Genomic DNA, 22,345 nt, shown 5'->3' on the forward strand with positions numbered 1-22,345 from the left:
CATATGGAACAGCTTCCACACAGGTATAGCGCTATACTAATCCCGCCTACTTTGCTGTTAGTTCTGCTGATTTGGTGCTGCCCATGTGAGGTCACTTCTAGAAGTTTTTCCAGGCTACTTTTAGTTCCCAATCCACCCCTGCTCCTGGAAACTCTAGACAGCTGTAAATGGAAATGTTTGCTGGTCCAAGAAGCTAGCATACATATCTTTAAGTCAACAGTAATGAAGGTTCTACTAGTGTAATGTTGGTTTGTGGTGCACAGGGAATTAGTGTGCACAACACAAATATCAAACAAGTGCTCAGCACTGTGCGGCTAATGGAGTAGTAGGGAGCAGGGTTCTTCTTACAGGAGATAGATTATTTTCACTAAGAGCTGAGGAAACAGCCATGCAGCCAGGAATGTTGCTCAAGCCTTAACACAGTATTTCCTTGCTTTTTACTTAATGTCTGTCCGCGATGTTGTCGACTTCTGTTCAATTTCCTCCGATTGTTTAAGTCCAAGTGCAAGAATGCAGATGGGCAATCTCATGCTACTTGTGTGGAAGTGACGTAAGCCAGTGATCCCCACAACAATGAGGTTCTGTGGGCTCACTTATGGTAAGTCTGTGTGTGTCACCTCTGGTTGCTGCGGTCATCCCATAGCCTCAGAGGAAGGACCACACAGGCCAGCAGAACATTGTGCTGAGGAAGTGGCACTTGTTACATGTTGTCATGCTCTGGTATCATAACAACTTAGGTCTGTGAAGCTTCCATTGGTCTGGGTAAGACAATCATCAGCCAGAAATTCCAGAAAATCAAGACTTTAATCAAAAAGTACCGTATTTGCCGGCGTATAAGACGACTGGGCGTATAAGACGACCCCCAACATTTCCACTCAAAATATAGAGTTTGTTATATACTCGCCGTATAAGACTACCCCCTTCCACACACCAAATAAAACGTAAAAGAACATCAGATTTGTGACATACTGTATATTATGACCTGATAAGAGATTTGGATAGGGAGTATTTATCAAGGTATGCATAAGAAGGGGGGAGGGGGCGAGGAGAAAGTTGTAAAATGTATAAAAGTATACACCTGTGTGCATTTAGTGTTACTGGTTTCACATGAGTGCCATTAGTATTAGTGCCATTACAGTACCTGTCATTGTCACCATTGTACGGCCACAACGCGACTGCAGCGCCTCCGGCCAGTCCCTGCATCTCCCTGTAATTGGCACCAGTGACCCGCCGCGGCCGCACTGGATATCGCGCGATACTGGATGGTGAGTAGAATGAGGTGGGCGGGCATCGGGAGGCCACTATGGACACCGGGCGAGTATCGGAAGGCCACTATGGCAGCTATGTCTATCCCAACTGAAGTGCACCCGGCGTATAAGACGACCCCCCCACTTGGAGGCATGTTTTTCAGGGCAAAAAAGTAGTCTTATACGCCAGCAAATACTGTAATATTCTGATATGAGCATATGTATTATAATGGTCTGACATCTATGCTACATTTTATTCCATTAATAATTGTATTTATGAAGTTATTTATATAGCACTTTACACAGAGTATTTAGCCACACAAATCAATCCCTCTCCTAGTGGAATGTGGAAGAACCTGGATGAACCTATGCAAACCTGGAGAGACCATACAAACTCCACACACATAATACCTTGTTTGGTTACTGAATTCAAGACCTGAGTAATGCTGGCCACAATAGCACCGTGCTGCACATAAATGACCATATTGCTTCCACCTACATTAACCATAAAACAGATTCTGCAATTTAGATGGTAATATACATAATGTACCAAAACATTTTCTTTTTCTTTACCTTGGTGTGTGCACTGTGGCACCGAATCATGTTTGTATGGAATTGCACAGCTGCAAATAAGCAGCTGTGCAATTATAATGCAGCAGGAGGCATCTGTTAGCATTAGCGAGGATCTGAGTGCTGCGTCTGAGAATGCATCCTCGGATCACCATCGCAACCAAATGTTGCAATTTGCGATGGTTACAGGCACCGGCTAGCCTCCGTAAGCTGAAGCTTACACAGGCTGGCCATAGGATCCAGACGCCAGGGTCCAGAAAATCTGCATCAGATAACGTAGAACCTGGACCCGTTATGCCTTCAAAATAGGGGTGACATGCCCCTGTTTTGAAGAACGGTGCCAGGAGCTGCACCCAGTCGCTGTCTATCATGCTGCAGCTGGCAGAGGGCTGCAAGTGACATTGCAATACCTGTTCAGCACAAGCACAGACCCCCAAACATTGTATTTGTACTCAAACCATTGAGTTTGTGTACAATATGAATCATGGCCTATATACAGTACGGTATGTGTTTCTTGGTTCCGCTATGGTATAAGCTAAATCATATTTCCACAATCCCGCTTGCTTGCTACCCCATACTCTCCCCTGTTATGCCCGCTGACAAAGAGACAAGCTAGGCAGAGTAGCATGGTATGTGCAGTCTGCTGTACCCTTTATTACACGGACGGCCAACAGTCCCAGTGTCATACGTGTTGGTGCTAGGACTTCCAACATGGGCAGCCATAGCCAAGTAATGATGGAAACAGAGGGTGGGGCCAGTGCTAAGCTAAGTAGACACTGGCAGATACTTTTAGTTGGCTAGACAATCGGGACGATTATTCACTTAGAGGGGGTCCCGATATCGGTGCTACAAACTATTTTTTCCACTGAAAATTTGCCAGAATTTTCCTGAAATCTTGAAGAAAAAAAAATCTTGGAAAAAATCAACCTCAACCACACACTACCTGATTTTTCTACCTGGAAAATGCACACACACTGGCATAGGTGGAGATTGTGGCCGAGATTTTTGCTTTGGAACGACGGATGGGAAAATCAATTGCTTGTGTTTGTGGCCATGAATTTTCCGATTTATCTGCTAAATGCCAAAGCGATCTTTCGTGCACACTATACAATAAATTTGACCAATCTACTGATTGGCAAATATGCCCAATAATTGTATAGTGTGTACTTAGCTTAATTGTGGGCTGCTACAAATCTGAACCTTTGTGAGAAATGTTCTAAAGCTTCTATAGCAGACAAGGGGTAGTGTTGCCCATAGCAACCGGAGTCTAGGTATCATTTCTGTATTGCATTCTAGATAATGATAGGCAAGATTGGTTTAGTTGCTTTAGTAAATCTTCCCCTTGTCTCTTCAGGTATCCTCACAAGGCTTGGAATAGGTGCTCTCAGAGGAAATACACCCACCCTTAAGCGCCAGGGATGGAGATGGGAATTTGGCTGTAACGTTTTCCATCATTAGGAGGAATGATCATAAACTCTGATATAGATAGCCTGGGATGGTAAAGTGGACACGTCAGCAGGATTCAGGGCTGGCAGAGACAGATGGGCCTGACTTATTCCCCCCCCGTGTGTATGATACATGAGAGCATAAAGACCACTCTATACGTAGAGCTAGCTACTGCTAAAGTAATTGTCAATACAACCAACAGGATTCACATTTTCCCAGCACACTCAGCTGACACCCTCCTCATGCAAACACTGGACAGCAACGCCAGGCGGCGCTCTGTCACTCACCCTGTCCTAATTGACCGAAACAGATTTATACTTTTCCAGTTACAGCATTGTCACTATGAATATTAGCCGTTACTACATATCACCAGCAGCGGCACCCATGTATGCAGAGTTTCATTGTTTGAAAACCACGGTACATTTATTCCAGTATAGTTTGTATGTAGTGGTTACCCAGCAGGCAGACGGAATGTACTGCATGGGTCTGGAAACTGGAAATCACATCACCTTATACAGCTCCAGCACGAGGTCAGCAATGAGCGATGGTTGCATAGTGATAGATGACTCAGTGTCCCCCATAGTAACTGGGAGCATCATCATGTATCCGCACAACAGGGTAGGACCATCTTACTGTACCGGCACACGGGGCAGCTGCCAAGGCCCCTCAACTCTCTGGGCTTTCGAGCTTTGGTGGGTGGTGGTCACACAAGCAGAGCAGCAAGACAGCAGTCTCTACCTACAGTACCTCTCAGCCAGGGAATGGCGGTCAGCATAGTTATTGGTGGATGGCTGGAGTCATTCACTGTATGGAAACATATGGCGCAGGAGGGGCATTTTAACTAGTTCTTGTGAATGGGTGGGTGCTTTACCCAGGGAATACAATGTTGTTAAGCCTGCCCTGCACCAAAAACGTGGTTGGTTCAAAGATCTACTAGATCCTATATAAATACATGTGGTCCACGGTTAGTACAGTTGCTATCATTGGTGCAGCCATCCATGTTCCTCTTCTGGTGATCTGCATGGCCTCCTGACTGGCAGCATAAAGTAACAGAGATGTCCTGTGACCAGAGGGAAATAACAGGGACACTGCGGCTCCAAGCTGTCAGATACTATTTGCTCTCCAGATGAAGAGGAGGATGGGGGTTTGGTTAGGATAAATGTGATATAACAGTCATGGCTGACAGCAGCTGTCTTATTATTTCATTATATTTCCTGCCTGTGTCCCACCATTGCTCATTTATAACACAGCACATGCAGCTGTACAGAAAGGATAATGCTTCTACCTTACAGTAACTACAGACGTTCCCCACAAAAGCAACAATTGATATTCTACATCAGGCATGCCCAAACAGCGGCCCTCCAGCTGTTGAGAAACTACACATCCCAGCATGCTCAGACACAGCTTTAGCATTCTCTGACAGCAAAACTGTGTCAGGGTATACTGGGATATGTAGTTTCACAAAAGCTGGAGGGCCACAGTTTGGACATGCCTGTTCTACATGTTTTAGCTCATTTGTGCATGACCATCTTATGTTTCATATCACTGTATGTCCTTTGTGGAGTGATCCGCTCACTATACAGGGCTACATAAGAGAGAACAGCATATTAAGCTGTGCCTACCAGAGGATGATTGAGCAGTCTTATTCTCACTAGTGTCACTTTGTCAGAGACCAATACATCCAGAAGTTTTCACCCACACAACAAAACATATAGAGAACATAAATTATATGTCTGCTCTCTATTGGGTCAGGGTAGTGTTCACAATACCAACGTTAAAAATATTAAATGATCAATTACAGATGAAGAAACTCACATTAGTTCTTAGAATTGCCTGTATTACAGATGTGTCCACTTACATCTAGCCTCCCTGCACGTTAAACAGCCCTTCTAGTCATACCCTGACTCAATAACAGCAAGCACTTTTTCATTAAAAAGAATGTGACTAAGACTCTTAAGAAGTTTTTGCTTATTAAAATGATATGTATTTCGTATGCAGCTGTATCTGCATACGAAATGTTAAGCTACAGTGCTTTCCTAGAAAACACTGTAATGTACCATTTCGGATGCAGATACAGCCGCAGTAACACACAGAATATGGGCATGCCGCGTATCATTTTAATCAGCAGAGTCTACTTGTGCGCCCTACTCGCATAATGATGTGAATAAGATGCATTTTGAGCACAAATAAAACATTTTTTTTTTTTTTTTTAAAACACCTGATGCTAGTTGCACAGGACTTGTCAGCTCACTAACGCCAGACATCTCCTGCTACGTGGCATATTGAGGCAAGATGTACAAGGACACATCTGTAAGTCAAATCTACAGGTTGTATGCTTCTAAATCACCTATCAACTCATCCCACTGTGACTGTATGCTGCCACCTAGAGGCTACTGGTTATGGAACCAACAAACCTCCTTCCTCATAGTCTAATGTAAGCAGTGATAATATAAACAAGAAAGGTGGGCCAAGGACTTTACTAGGAGTTCAACACAAAATATGAGTAGAAAAAAAACAAAACCTTAACCAGTGTTCCCCCCCCCCCCCCCCCCCCCACTTCTTCTACAGGAAACTAAAGTTTCATTCTAGGTGTATCATATGCCAATGATGTTCTGTAAATGTACAATGGCACTATGACGCAGGCTTGTCTTCCATGAAAACGGAATTGTATGTATTTCTATACAGCACAAGAAAGACACTATAAAACATAGCAACCCACTGCTTGGAAAACCATAAAAGTGTGAACAGAAGAAAGGTTAAATAAAAAGAACAATTCAGAAGCCTGAACAACTGTGTGTGAGTGAGGAGGCTACAAGAGCACCTCGGTTCCTGCAGCTCCACAATCACACTTGTGAGAGAGCAGTTCTTTGGCCTAAAGCGTATTGAGAGGATTGAGTGGAACATAAATAAATGGAGTTCCTGACCCTTTTTACTTCTGAATTGTATAATATATTATTGAAGTCAGATCTGCAAAGTTTAACAAGCTCTTGGTACTACTACAAGGAATGTCCGTCAGGCAGATTTATCATTAACAGTAAGTTCCACTGCTGATGTGACACATGGTAGGTAGCAATGACGGCCATACACTGTAGAACATCTGTAGAACATGAGCATCATGGACAATATAATATTGTGACATTGCTTACCATAAACTGTAGCATCTACCAAAGTAACCCTCCTGTACTGCACAACCACAGTAATTACCCAGATATGTACTGCAATCATATTACTTTATCAGTCACTAGAGAGGAAAATGTTAATGGAATCCCTGCTGCCCAGAACAAGCCATACCACAGTATGACTATAGCACTAATATTGTAAATCACTGTTGTCTTCAACACTGGCTAGCCAAAGTGTGTTCCAGCCATTTCCCCAATGGTGACTCACCCTTAGACGGTCAATGTTGATCCTTACTTTGCTGCATATCTGCCACCATAACCATCCACAGGTATTTCCGTAAGTGAATATCTACAGAATGGTGCCACCTAGTGGCTTGGTCCTGAAAATTTTACAGAAACTTTAACTTGCATTATCCGGTAATAACTCAGCAAAGCATTTCTGCACATCTGTGGACGTACCAGAGTCTTACTCAGTAAAGACCAGTGTTTCTTTATTCACGCAGAGCAACTGCAGCAAATGGGCACCCACTCTTAATTCAACTCATAAAATATATTTTTGTTCAGGTTTTATCTTTTTTATTATTAATATTGTGAGAAAGGCCACAACAATCCAGCCTACCAGAATGGTGGCATTTGCTTTGATGGCTTCGCTGCTGTTACCAACTCAGAGACACTTAGAGGGCATTTAAGCTGCACACAAGTTTTCGAAATAGCCTTTCAGGTTATGTCCCCATGTGATGCTTTGGTTAATGACCTTTACTCATTTTTACTTGAACCTCATGAAGTACAAGATTGTGAGCAGAAACGTAACCAGCAAGGCTACTATGGAACCTTGAGGCCATCTGAATTGCCCCTTTATTTTGCTATTCTCTAGGCATCAGTATCTGGTAACATTTTAAGAAAAAGGTGCAGGACCATTGGATTTCACCCAATCACAAATTCTCTTGCTACTATGTTGGGGCAACAGGAAGGTCATGGGTCCCAGATTTACCAGTCAGGTCATAAATCAGCCTGATAATATGTTGCAAGCACTGTAGCTGAACTACTAGGAATGTTAATAGATATATGAGCCAATAATCCAGAAACCTGTCCTAAGTACTGATATTATGAGAGCTGTGTAAATGCAGACATCTCTATATGGCTTTGTCTTATTTCATTCTTTGCCAGGTGAACGCAGATAACAGATTGCCAAGCTCTGTCTTTCCATTTAAAGAAAAAGAACTCAACCAGAGCACAGGATCACAACACCCCACCTCCTATGTTCCAAAATAACATCTCAAGACAGACGGGCTCCTACAACTATGGGTCGGTGAGTCAGCAGAATACAGCAGTAACCAAAACTACAAAAGGGAATTAAGTGGCTGGACAATGAGCTTTGCCAGTGGTTGGCACAGATCAAGCACCTGACAGGAGTTCATGTAAAATTTATGCAATCACAAACACTTTCTTTAAAAAAAGTCCATGAACTAACATCCTTGATTGAGTCCTCTGCAACAGTTAAGATCACGGAACTGGCCAACGGTCTGTTATAGAATCCCAACCTTTGCTGTAGAACAGATGACCCCATATAAAAAATATATTACGAAGTGATAAAAGGTCAGATGTCCACCGGCAAGTGCCAGGTTACAGTGAGGATTTTCTGGTCTTTTGATCTGGGATACTTATTGACTTGGTCTCTCCTGAAACAGTTTCTATTTTGCTTGCCATAGTTGCAAAGAGGGTGTCCATCATCCCCAAAACTTCAAGGAGCTCTTCTTGGTAGCTGATCTCTTTCTCTAAGGTATCTTGGAGCCGTAAGAACAGTTTATCGACTATAGGAGATTGGTTGATGACAGAAGAATAGATATCTAGGGCAAAAAACATAAAAAGTTATTACTATGGGAATCACATCAACCAAGTTCATCAAACACAGGGGCAGATGTATTAACCCGGAGAAGGCATTAAGGAAGTGATAAACCAGTGATAAGTGCAAGGTGATAAACCGCACCAGCCAATCAGCTCCTAACTGTTAATTTACATATTGGAGCTGATTGGCTGGTGCGTTCACCTTGCACTTATCCCTTCTCCAGGTTAATACATCTGCCCCACTATCCCTAATGAGTGGGAATTATTGCTGGTTTGACACCTTGCTACATAGCTGGCACTCTTGTAGAACACCCTTCCTAGAGAGTTGCAAAATGAAAGCACAGACATATCAAGCAATTATATGGGATCTTGCAATTCCCTCCTCATTCTTTTCTGTACACATTTTAAATTGAATTAAAGCACTTGCGCCCAAGCAACACAAACTAAAGTTCCACCTCTGATATATGTACAACGCTGGGAACCACATTCTAAACTAATCAATATTCAATTCATTATTTGCTTGGACACAATGATCATAACGTGCTGACACCTTACCGTAACAGATCATACGGAGCCCAAACTTACTATGGAGGGTATGCAATTCGCTCCAAATTTGCCCCACTGAGTATTCAATTAGGGCCGTTTTCGACCGTTTTGAAGGCATTTTTGGCAATGACTTTTCACTTTTGGTTTTTAAGTGAAAAAACATTGGCAAAAAATGCCTCAAAATCAGTGAAAATGACCCGCGTTTTAGACGGAAAACCCGTGGATTCACCAATCCGCGTGTTTTCCGCCCCTGCCGCATTTTTCGCCTAGGCGAAAATCCGGCCCTGCTATTGCATACGGCGAATCCCCAATCGCCCTAAAAATAGAGACAAAAAAGTTCTGTTTTTTTTCGCCTAGGCGAAAATAATAAGAATTTACTTACCGATAATTCTATTTCTCGTAGTCCGTAGTGGATGCTGGGAACTCCGTAAGGACCATGGGGATTAGCGGCTCCGCAGGAGACTGGGCACAAAAGTAAAGCTTTAGGACTACCTGGTGTGCACTGGCTCCTCCCCCTATGACCCTCCTCCAAGCCTCAGTTAGGATACTGTGCCCGGACGAGCGTACACAATAAGGAAGGATTTTGAATCCCGGGTAAGACTCATACCAGCCACACCAATCACACCGTACAACCTGTGATCTGAACCCAGTTAACAGCATGATAACAGAGGAGCCTCTGAAAAGATGGCTCACAACAATAATAACCCGATTTTTGTAACAATAACTATGTACAAGTATTGCAGACAATCCGCACTTGGGATGGGCGCCCAGCATCCACTACGGACTACGAGAAATAGAATTATCGGTAAGTAAATTCTTATTTTCTCTGACGTCCTAGTGGATGCTGGGAACTCCGTAAGGACCATGGGGATTATACCAAAGCTCCCAAACGGGCGGGAGAGTGCGGATGACTCTGCAGCACCGAATGAGAGAACTCTAAGGTCCTCCTCAGCCAGGGTATCAAATTTGTAGAATTTAGCAAACGTGTTTGCCCCTGACCAAGTAGCTGCTCGGCAAAGTTGTAACGCCGAGACCCCTCGGGCAGCCGCCCAAGATGAGCCCACCTTCCTTGTGGAATGGGCTTTTACAGATTTTGGCTGTGGCAGGCCTGCCACAGAATGTGCAAGCTGAATTGTACTACAAATCCAACGAGCAATAATCTGCTTAGAAGCAGGAGCACCCAGCTTGTTGGGTGCATACAGGATAAACAGCGAGTCAGATTTTCTGACTCCAGCCGTCCTGGAAACATAAATTTTCAAGGCCCTGACTACGTCCAACAACTTGGAGTCCTCCAAGTCACTAGTAGCCGCAGGTACCACAATAGGCTGGTTCAGATGAAACACTGAAACCACCTTAGGGAGAAAATGAGGACGAGTCCTCAATTCCGCCCTGTCTGAATGGAAGATCAGATAAGGGCTTTTACAGGATAAAGCCCGCCAATTCTGACACGCGCCTGGCCGAGGCCAGGGCCAACAACATGACCACTTTCCATGTGAGATATTTTAACTCCACAGATTCAAGTGGTTCAAACCAATGTGACTTTAGGAACCCCAAAACTACATTGAGATCCCAAGGTGCCACTGGAGGCACAAAAGGAGGCTGTATATGCAGTACCCCTTTTACAAACGTCTGAACTTCAGGAACTGAAGCTAGTTCTTTCTGGAAGAAAATTGACAGGGCCGAAATTTGAACCTTAATGGACCCCAATTTTAGGCCCATAGACACTCCTGTTTACAGGAAATGCAGGAATTGACCTAGTTGAAAATTCCTCCATCGGGGCCTTACTGGCCTCGCACCCCGCAACATATTTTCGCCAAATGCGGTGATAATGCTTTGCGGTTACATCCTTCCTGGCTTGATCAGGGTAGGGATGCCTTTTTCCTTCAGGATCCGGCGTTCAACCGCCCTGCCGTCAAACGCAGCCGCGGTAAGTCTTGGAATAGACAGGATCCTTGCTGGAGCAGGTCCCTTCTTAGAGGTAGAGGCCACGGGTCCTCCGTGAGTATCCCTTGAAGTTCCGGGTACCAAGTCCTTCTTGGCCAATCCGGAGCCACGAGTACAGTTCTTACTCCCCTCCGTCTTATAATTCTCAGTACTTTTGGTATGAGAGGAAGAGGAGGGAACACATACACTGACTGGTACACCCACGATGTTACCAGAGCGTCCACAGCTATTGCCTGAGGGTCCCTTGACCTGGCGCAATACCTGTCCAATTTTTTTGTTTAGGCGGGACGCCATCATGTCCACCTTTGGTTTTTCCCAATGGTTTACAATCATGTGGAAGACTTCTGGGTGAAGTCCCCACTCTCCCGGGTGGAGGTCGTGCCTGCTGAGGAAGTCTGCTTCCCAGTTGTCCACTCCCGGAATGAACACTGCTGACAGTGCTATCACATGATTTTCCACCCAGCGAAAAATCCTTGCAGCTTCTGCCATTGCCCTCCTGCTTCTTGTGCCGCCCTGTCTGTTTACGTGGGCGACTGCCGTGATGTTGTCCGACTGGATCAGCACCGGCTGACCTTGAAGCAGAGGTCTTGCTTGGCTTAGGGCATTGTAAATGGCCCTTAGCTCCAAAATATTTATGTGAAGTGATGTCTCCAGGCTTGACCACAAGCCCTGGAAATTTCTTCCCTGTGTGACTGCTCTCCAGCCTCGCAGGCTGGCATCCGTGGTCACCAGGACCCAGTCCTGAATGCCGAATCTGCGGCCCTCTAGAAGATGAGCACTCTGCAACCACCACAGGAGAGACACCCTTGTCTTTGGTGACAGGGTTATCCGCTGATGCATCTGAAGATGCGATCCAGACCATTTGTCCAGCAGGTCCCACTGGAAAGTTCTTGCGTGGAATCTGCCGAATGGAATTGCTTCGTAGGAAGCCACCATTTTTCCCAGGACCCTTGTGCACTGATGCACTGACACTTGGCCTGGTTTTAGGAGGTTTCTGACTAGTTCGGATAACTCCCTGGCTTTCTCCTCCGGGAGAAAACACCTTTTTCTGGACTGTGTCCAGGATCATCCCTAGGAATAGCAGGCGTGTCGTCGGGATCAGCTGCGATTTTGGAATATTGAGAATCCAACCGTGCTACCGCAGCACTATCTGAGATAGTGCTACCCCGACTTCCAACTGTTCCCTGGATCTTGCCCTTATCAGGAGATCGTCCAAGTAAGGGATAACTAAAAACTCCCTTCTTTCGAAGGAGTATCATCATTTCGGCCATTACCTTGGTAAAGACCCGTGGTGCCGTGGACAATCCAAACGGCAGCGTTTGAAACTGATAGTGACAGTTCTGTACCACAAACCTGAGGTACCCTTGGAGAAGGGTAAATTGGGACATGTAGGTAAGCATCTTTGATGTCCAGAGAGACCATATAGTCCCCTTCCTCCAGGTTTGCAATCACTGCTCTGAGTGACTCCATCTTGAATTTGAACCTTTGTATGTAAGTGTTCAAGGATTTTAGATTTAAAATTGGTCTCACCGAGCCGTCCGGCTTCGGTACCACAAATAGTGTGGAATAGTACCCCTTTCCCTGTTGCAGGAGGGTTACCTGGATTATCACCTGCTGGGAATACAGCCTGTGAATGGCTTGCAATACTGTCTCCCTGTCTGAGGGAGACGTCGGTAAAGCAGACTTTATGAAACGGCGAGGGGAAGACGTCTCGAATTTCTTGAGACGGGCCCCCACCGTGCCTGAGACCGCTTGTAAAGCCCCAGCATCATGCTGAGGATTTTGCGGAGGCGGGAGAGGGCTTTTTTGGGAATTGGCTGTTTGTTGCAGCCTTTTTCCTCTCCCTCTGCCACGGGGCAGAAATGAGGCGCCTTTTGCCCGCTTTATGGGGCCGAAAGGACTGCGCCTGATAATACGGCGTCTTCTTAGGTTGAGAAGCTACCTGGGGTAAAAATGTGGATTTTCCAGCCGTTGCCGTGGCCACCAGGTCTGTTAGACCTACCCCAAATAACTCCTCCCTTTTATAAGGCGATACTTCCATATGCCTTTTGGAATCAACATCACCTGACCACTGTCTTGTCCATAACCTTCTTCTGGCAGAAATGGACAGCGCACTTACTCTTGATGCCAGTCGGCAAATATCCCTCTGTGCATCACGCATATATAGAAATGCATCTTTTAAATGCTCTATAGTTAGTAATATACTGTCCCTATCTAGGGTATCAATATTGTCAGTCAGGGAATCCGACCAAGCCACCCCAGCACTGCACATCCAGGCTGAGGCGATTGCTGGTCGCAGTATCACACCCGTGTGAGTGTATATACATTTTAGGATATTTTACTGCTTTCTGTCAGTAGGTTCCTTAAGGGCGGCCGTATCCGGGGACGGTAGTGCCACCTGTTTAGACAAGCGTGTGAGCGCTTTATTCACCCTAAGGGGTGTTTCCCAACGTGCCCTATCCTCTGGCGGGAAGGGGTATGATGCTAATAACTTTTTAGGAATTATCAGTTTTTTATCGGGGGAAACCCACGCATCATCACACACTTTATTTAATTCCTCAGATGCAGGAAAAACTACAGGCAGTTTTTTCTCACCCAACATAATACCCTTTTTAGTGGTACTGGTATTATCAGAAATGTGTAAAAACATTTTCCATAGCCTCAATCATGTAACGTGTGGCCCTACTGGAAGTCACATTCGTCTCTTAATCGTCGACACTGGAGTCAGTATCCGTGTCGGCGTCTGTATCTGCCATCTGCGGTAACGGGCGTTTTAGAGCCCCAGATGGCTTTTGAGACACCTGGACAGGCACAGACTGAGTCGCCGGCTGTCTCATGTCATCAATCTTTTGTAAAGAGCTGACACTGTCACATAATTCCTTCCATAAGCTCATCCACTCAGGTGTCGACTCCCTAGGGGGTGACATCTCTGTTACAGACAATTGCTCCGCCTCCACCTCATTTTCCTCCTCATACATGTCGACACAACGTACCGACACACAGCACACACACAGGGAATGCTCTGATAAAGGACAGGACCCCACTAGCCCTTTGGGGAGACAGAGGGAGAGTATGCCAGCACACACCAGAGCGCTATATATATATATATATATATACAGGGATAACCTTATATAAGTGTTTTTCCCCTTATAGCTGCTGTATTGTTATACTGCGCCTAATTAGTGCCCCCCTCTCTTTTTTAACCCCTTTCTGTAGTGTAGTAACTGCAGGGGAGAGCCAGGGAGCTTCCCTCCAACGGAGCTGTGAGAGAAAATGGCGCCCGTGTGCTGAGGAGATAGGCTCCGCCCCCTTCTCGGCGGCCTTTTCTCCCGCTTTTTAGGTGAGTTCTGGCAGGGGTTAAAATACACCCATATAGCCCTGGGGGTTATATGTGGTGTATTTATGCCAGCCAAGGTGTTTTACATTGCTGCTCAGGGCGCCCCCCCCCCCCCTAGCGCCCTGCACCCTCAGTGACCGGAGTGTGAAGTGTGCCTGAGTAACAATGGCGCACAGCTGCAGTGCTGTGCGCTACCTTGTTGAAGACTGATGTCTTCTGCCGCCGATTTTTCCGGACCTTTTCTTGCTTCTGGCTCTGTAAGGGGGCCGGCGGCGCGGCTCCGGGACCGAGCTCCGAGGCTGGGCCTGTGTTCGGTCCCTCTGGAGCTAATGGTGTCCAGTAGCCTAAGAAGCCCAATCCACTCTGCACGCAGGTGAGTTCGCTTCTTCTCCCCTTAGTCCCTCGATGCAGTGAGCCTGTTGCCAGCAGGTCTCACTGAAAATAAAAAACCTAAAACTAAACTTTTCACTAAGAAGCTCAGGAGAGCCCCTAGTGTGCACCCTTCTCGGCCGGGCACAAAAATCTAACTGAGGCTTGGAGGAGGGTCATAGGGGGAGGAGCCAGTGCACACCAGGTAGTCCTAAAGCTTTACTTTTGTGCCCAGTCTCCTGCGGAGCCGCTAATCCCCATGGTCCTTACGGAGTTCCCAGCATCCACTAAGACGTCAGAGAAAACAGAGCTATTTGCATACCCTCCTACGTGGCTCAGTTTTGAGGAGTCAAGGTCTACATTTGATTCCTACATATAAAGCACCAAACTCAATTAAATTACAAACAGTGAAAGACTAATTCGTTAAATAACACTTACCTAAAACATTTTCTGCTACATTTACCAACATTGGGGCAAACCGGGGTTCCACCACGCGCCTAGAGATACAATTTCATGAAAAATTAAACATTTGCCAAGCAATAACTAATTTATTTTGAAGAAAAAACATATTGGAACTGCGTGTGTTGAGCTTGAATGCCGATAAAGCAGTAATGTGTAATCTTTTGTAAGAGAATTTGGGGGAAGATATAGTAAACCGTCTAAAGAGGGAAAGTAGATTGTAGTTCTAATTTTAGAGAATGTGAAGGGGATTAAAAGGTCTGTTGGCGCCTGTATGTACCAGATAAATGATAGCTAAAATCATGGACAATATCATTTTTCTCTTTTGTCTCCCAAGTGTGTACTTTTGAAACATACGGGGAATGATTGAGACAATGCTTTGAGAAGCAATCACACTTTGTACATTTACAAATATCTGCACACATAATGCTGAAGGGACTTTCTACTTAAATTTTCCAAGGACAAATCAGGATTAACACATTGTTACATTGTACAAAACTTGGATCGGAAATGCAATCACATTCTCCCGATCCGCACGTCAGCGTGCACACGCAAGGTCCGCTTTGTGCGAGCGCCGGCCAGGAGATATGATCGCATCATGTCAAGGTGAACGCCTTTGCCTTTTGACAGACAGAGGTGTCTGCAGGATGGCGAGGCGCGTTTCGGGGGTGAAACCGGTGGCGGTTCCAGGGCATTTTCTGGTAGCGGCCGGGTGACATCACACACAGCAACTACAGGGAAAGATGGCGGCACTACACCTGCCTTCGCAGTCAGGCTGCTTCCCTTGTTGTGCGGGGTCTGCGATGCGATTGATCGGTGGCGGCCATTAGCATGCTGGGCGGCCTTGCCCTGTACTGGGTGGACCCCAGCATGCGAATGCTAGGTTAGCAAAACTGCAACTGAAGATGAATAAGGTACTTTGCACAGAAGACATACGAGTAAAACAATTACATGTGGATAAAACACCAGATTTCAGGAAGAGAAGCAGAACCCCAATTAATACGTGTATATAGAAAAGTAATACAAGATAGAAAAATGTAAAACTGCTGTCCACACTATAAGCCCAGATGCTGGGTACACTTACTTTATAAGGAAGGTGAGTATGGTGCTCAGCTGCTTCTCATCCCTCCCTGCAAGAGCATTTTTAAGGGTTCCTCTTCGGTTAATTTCATTCATCACCGCCACTGTCACCTCCGGAGTTCTGGCAGTAATATCAGTCTTTAACAAGAAATGTACATATAAAAGTTATATTAGGGACCTACGCAGAAAAAAAGCCTACAAATCACGGACAACAAAGTCCCGTTTTGCACAGGTGAGGAATAGTGTTAGGGTATACAGCCATACTGCAGAAGTCGTAGTAGTTTCACAAATAATTTATTTGATCACCATTTTGTTGTTGTTATCGTCTATAGCCCATTTCCAAGCTTGCTGTATAATTACCTAACCAAACATTAAGAAGAAGAATGTAGCTGATGGAACGGAAATGGCATCTCTTTTCAATATAGAAACAAACACTAGGCTAATTCTAGATGGAATCAGCCCAACTCTTCCCATCGCTGTTCCAGTGTTTAGAGTAAACCTTATCCATTCCATTACGCTGCAAGCCTAACACTCCATGACAAGATGGGAAATAAAGATACATAAGACGAGACAAACATGATGCTCATTGGTAAAACAATGAAAGACTTCTTATCCACAAAATGTCCTGATATTGTAAATGACTTAAGCTGGGTACACACTGGACGATAATAGGATTTTGGTACTTACCAGGTAAATCCTTTTCTTTGAATCCATAGGGGGCACTGGAGTACTCTTGGGATATGGACGGGCGTAGCCGAACAAAGGCACTGAATATTCAAATTTAGGACTCTCCCCCCTCCATATCCCCGAGTACCTCAGTGTACTTTGTCAGTGTTTTTTACTGAGCGAACAGGATATAGAGAGGTTGACAATGGAGAATACCTATAACATAACGGACAACAACAAAGTTGACCCATAACCTTATTGTCAACTAAACAGTTGACACCATAACCATAACATAACGGACAACAACAATGTTGACCCATAACCTTACTGTCAACTAAACAGTTGACACCATAACCGATAGAACTTTATAATTTGAACCAATCGGTGAAAATGTGTTATTATAAGCTCCTCTGAGCTTAATATTAATCAAGTAAACTTGTTACCCTAAGCTCCCTTGAGCTTAAAACAACCCAGGTAAAACTGCTCTGGGTGGGCGTCCAGTGCCCCCTATGGATTCAAAGAAAAGGATTTACCTGGTAAGTACCAAAATCCTATTTTCTTTATCATCCACTAGGGGTCACTGGAGTACTCTTGGGACGTACCAAAGCTTCCCTCGTGGGCGGGAGAGCTGTTTGATACTTGTAACAGTAGGCAGCCCAAAGCTATATGCTGATGGCGCCACCATTCATAACGTGTAACCGTGCACAAACGTGGTGCACTAAAGGCTATGTAGCCGCGTCGTAGACGCTCCACGACCCGCTGGGTCTGACATTCCCACAGAACCTGTGGGATGAGCTATTACTAACATAGGCGATTGTAACTTAGCCTTAAAGTAAGCCTGACTTGTAGTCATTATTATTATCCAACTGGAATAATGTCTGCTGAGAAACTGGCTAACCCCAGTTGGCAGTATCATAGAGAACCAACAACGTATTCATATCACGTACTGTAGACGTTCGGGACATATATAAACGCGTAATGCGTGTACCACATTCAGAATTCTAGAATGTGCTGTCCACACAAAAACCACTAATGGTATATTGATGTGAAGAATACGAAAGCGAATTCGTCCTGAGAAAACTGAAATATGGTGGCTTGGAATACAAGGCACCCAAATATGAAAACAAAAACCCTTTCCGAAGCCAAGGCTATAAGAAAAAAAGTGAGAAACTTAATTCCCATTTGTTGAAAAGGTCCAAAATATGAAAACTGTAAGAAATCTGAACCCCACCTCAAGTCGCCTGGCGCTGTAGGTGGGATAAATAGAGTCTGAACTTTGATGACACCTTGTAGAAATGTGTGTACAGACGCAAATCGATGCAACCGTCTTTGAATATAAGTTTACCACACCGATACCTGCACTCCTAGTGTAGATCAACGCAGTTTTCCATCCCACCCCGTTTAACAGAATACGGGTAACTTGAAGGATGATGTTGTAAACTTCCGAGGTTTACAACCTATGTAAGCACACGAAATTTTGTAATAATGAGCTGCCTTAAGCGGCTTACAAGTTAACATGGTTGGTATAACCGATACTGTAATGCTCTATTTCTTAAGAGGGCGGTCTGAACCCTCCCCCCGTCAACCGCAAGTGCGGTACATAGATAATAGGTACATAGGTAACTATGGGTAAAAGAACGTTCCCTGATGTAACAGTTTGAACGTATTATGAGCGGGCCAAGATCGTGTGCAAGTATTCCTTGGAAATTCGAGAAGCAAGCTTTTCCGAAACCCTTGAGATACCACCAGTATGACTGTGACGAACTGTCTTATGATCCGTTTTAGCAACGGAGAGAGCAGCGGAAACTGGTGGAGCCAGATACACGATGCTGAATGACCACACGAATGTGAGAAACTCCACCGCCACTGCCCTTGTGATCTGTCGTTCTGTACCCATACTGAGCGTTTGTAATTGTGGCGAAATGCCATCATGTATACCTGAGGGTAACCCCTTGTGTGGACTCACATATGAAACACCTCTGGATTTAATGTCCAGTTTTCAGGATCCAAATCCTGACGGGTGAGATCATCTGTCTAAGAGATGTCCACTCACGGAATGATCGCTTGACACATAATGGTGTTATGACACATAATGGTGTCACATAATGGTGTTCTGAGCCATTGAGGATTTGAGTTACCTGCCGCATTGCCATGCAGCTTCTTGGTTCTCCTGGTTGTTGTGTATACAACTGCCGTTGCCTTGTCTGACTGTTCCTGGTTAGACTGAAAGCGAAGCATGTATTGCATTGTAAAATGCACGTAGTTGCAGGACCTTTATCGACAGCAATCTGTCGTGATTTTGGAACCTTTGTCGCTGATATTATTTAACTACAACTCCTGAACCTCTGCGACTCTAGTCCAGAGTATATACCCCCTCGCCCCTCTGTGGGACACGCAAGTGAAGGGCGGCGAACTAAATCGCTTCGAAACACATCATTATTCTTAACAGGTGAATACACCAATGTACCGCTAGTGTGCGTGTTTTGCACTAATTACTAGCTGTACATTTGTCCTTGCTGGTGTAGTAGGTAAAAGTCTTTGATTTACCGTATTTATAATCTTACCTAAGAATTAACATCATTTAGACGGAATTAGATGCGATTATTTTTGAACTTGATCTGCTACCTCAGTCTATTTTAGTAACGCAAGGTAGAGGAACTTTGTTGAGACAGAGTCCTTATGAGCAGATCATCTAATATAAAGAAAACTCTGTTGAGACAGAGTTCTTATGTGAGATGAGCTATCATCCCCAACATCACTTTGGTAAATACCCGAGGCGATAAGAAACAGTAGACCTGACATGGTTAATGTTGTGGCGATTAGCAAACGCTAGAACCTGTGATGAACCAACCAGAATGGATATGGCTGCAATATGCAAATACTAACCGCAGAAAATCCATTTCCCACTGCAGTAAGTGACTTGTGTTTGGTTTTGCTCAAACAGAGAGAAATAAGTCACTCTGACTCTGTTGGTGTACCACTGCCTGTTATAAAGACAGCTGAAAAGCAGCAGAGACTAAATGGCAACATGCCAAACTGTTCGACAGAGGCAGTTTTGCCCTTTAATCTGTAAATAGCTGAGACAACCCTGAGTTGAAGTTTTGAAACCTCGCAAATGTAACATGTAAACACGCGGATCCACAATTGGAAAAGAGGTCATCAAACCACTGGCTTGCTGACTGTAGCGTCTTGTTTACAAGGCGTGACTGTTTTGTACCACCGCTTATAAGGGATAAAACGCCGTTTGCGTAATGAGTATCAAATTTAGGAGCAAACAAGCTCTGGCCTTGTCGCGCTTAACTAGCGACGATGAAAGTAACCGGCGTTAGCAGAAGCTTTACAGATATACTCTGTAGCTTATTTTAACAGCGATCGTCATTGTTTATACATAGATTATAGTAACCCAAATGTATCCTGGGTTTTTATAAAGTTTGACAGACACGCATTTACCAATAGCGGTCAAAAACCCCCGCACTATCTGATTGCTGGACTAATGTTCCCTTCTCACACGTAGTTATCGGTGTGAGATTTGACATAACATTGTGCATTTAAATTATAATACCAGTAAAATAAACAGTCTGGTACCCAAAGGGACTTTGGCCGTTTTGGAAAGACTGTCTTTTGTTAGAGCTGACGGATTCACTTCCGAGACACCGTTACCGCTCTTTTAATTTGAATTGCCAACGTAAGCCTTTAAAATTATTTCTAGTCTGCACTAGAGCCTTGCTCGCTATGTAGACCGACACCACAATAGGCAACAGACAGACACTTGTGTGTAATATCTATATATGTTATTGTTGAACATATTAAACTGATGGTTGTTTCTCTCTACTGAAACTTTAGTAAAAAAACAAAAGATTTATTCGATGTGAAGAGAAACTAGAGTTGTGAAAAGCAGTTCACATGGGCATATGAAACCCGAACCAAATTCCTACTAACCCCCCTGCGCCTCTGGTGGCTTAGAGATGTAGGGCAGGAATGTTCTAGAATTATGTAGAAATACAGATTACATGGCTAACTTATGTAAAACCTGAACCAAAAATTCCCACTAACACCCCTGCGCCTCCTTGTGGAGTAGAGGTGTATGGCTGGAATGTTCTGGAATTATAAACTGGAAAAACAGCAATGATTAAAATGGCCGTTATGCCATGCTTTCACAGGAAATCACAGTACAGGTTACCTGCTGCAGTGTTAGTATAGGCTTAATAGCCTATTATACAGTTAATATAGGCTTAATAGCCTATTATACAGTGATAACACAGGTGTAGGATACAGTAAAATACATGCATTTAGTTAGCCTCCATTAATATGAACACTGCCTGCAGTGAATGTTATTATCTTGCAGCCTTAACAGAAAATAACAGAAAACATGGTTAAACCTGCAATATGTTAAGCCACTGATAGCCTATTGCCAGCCAAAGCCTCATATATATATTATATATATATATAAAATGTGCTTAAACATATAATCACAGTCCATACTGATATTATACTCAGTCTCCCTGCCAGCAAAAAGCTTCATTATATATTATATATATAAAATGTGCTGAAACATCAGTTTTATACTGATGTTATAGGCCATTACACTGTTGAAAACGCTGCCTATTGTTAACCCATGCAGCCTTTGCTGCTGCTATGGGCATTACTCCCCCTCCCCCCTCCTGCAGCTGCGCTGCTTGTGAGGTAATGTTACCTGCAGCGTACGGGGAGCGGGTGCAGGGAGAGTAGGAGAGCGCTGTGTATAGCGCCGGGGAGCCGTCCGGAAGAGCGGGCGGCGCCTTCATACTCCGGTCAGCGGCGTGCGGTGTCCTTACTGGAAGAGCGGCCGGCGTCCGTGAGTGACGTGCGGCCGCTCTGTTAGCACACGGAGTCTCGGCGGGGCCTCTTCCTCCCTGTAGTGGTGCCGGGCAATCAGCGCTGTGAGAGCGGCCGGCGTCTGAGTGACGTGCGGCCGCTCTGCGCGTAGCAGGACCCCTTCAGCGGCGGCTTCAGCGGCGGGGTGAGGGGTCCACACCAAAGCACGGCGAGCCAACTCACTGCTGGGCTTCCGACAGACGGGATGCTGCTGTCTGCATCCCGTACTGATTGCATATCTTAAAAGTAAAGCTCCAGTTGCAGCACACCTTTCTCTGGGACTTACTTGGTTACAGTATCACCTTCCCACACAGCAGGGCGGCAGCGTGAGCTGACCGCCCTGACCCCACCATACCTTGTGCTGCTGTAAGCTCTGTCCATGTGACGGCTTTCATCCTGGCTGTGACGGGCTTCTGTCTGTAAGCTCCGTTTCAGCCTCCAGCTTCTCATAGTTTCTTCCAGCTCTTTGTCTCATCCTGGCTGTGACGGAGCTTCTTTCTGTAAGCTCTGTCCAGCTTGCAGGAGACAGTGGCTGCCTGTGGCTGTGAGGGTGCTCTTTGTGAGGACCGACACGCCATGCGCTGTCTTATAGCGCCTGTGGCTGTGAGGGTGCTCTTTGTGAGGACCGACACGCCATACGCTGCCTTGCAGCGGCACCATCCCGGACCCATGTTTTTCCAGAAACTGGGACGGGAAGTGTAAAAATTAAAAATAAAAATTAATAAAATCTTCTGAAAAATGCCGATGTTCATGCTGTGAGCACCGAAAAAACACTGACAAAGTACACTGAGGTACTCGGGGATATGGAGGGGGGAGAGTCCTAAATTTGAATATTCAGTGCCTTTGTTCGGCTACGCCCGTCC

General features: G+C 45.0%; 1 protein-coding gene across 3 annotated transcripts in view; it reads right to left on the reverse strand.

The window, feature by feature from the left end:
* Nucleotides 1–6,848: 6,848 nt before the first annotated feature.
* UTP15 (UTP15 small subunit processome component) overlaps nt 6,849–22,345 on the reverse strand; it is a 51,270-nt gene continuing 35,773 nt past the window's right edge. For all 3 annotated transcript variants that reach the window (XM_063963871.1, XM_063963870.1, XM_063963869.1), the window contains exons 11-13: nt 15,967–16,100; nt 14,862–14,920; nt 6,849–8,229 (exon numbers count right to left, since the gene is read on the reverse strand). In XM_063963871.1, coding sequence (XP_063819941.1) covers nt 8,006–8,229; nt 14,862–14,920; nt 15,967–16,100 — 417 coding nt within the window. In that variant the 3' untranslated portion in view covers nt 6,849–8,005. The remainder of the gene's footprint in view (nt 8,230–14,861; nt 14,921–15,966; nt 16,101–22,345) is intronic.

This window comes from Pseudophryne corroboree, chromosome 1 (genome assembly GCF_028390025.1).
Source record: "Pseudophryne corroboree isolate aPseCor3 chromosome 1, aPseCor3.hap2, whole genome shotgun sequence".
Taxonomy (NCBI): Eukaryota; Metazoa; Chordata; class Amphibia; order Anura; family Myobatrachidae; genus Pseudophryne; species Pseudophryne corroboree.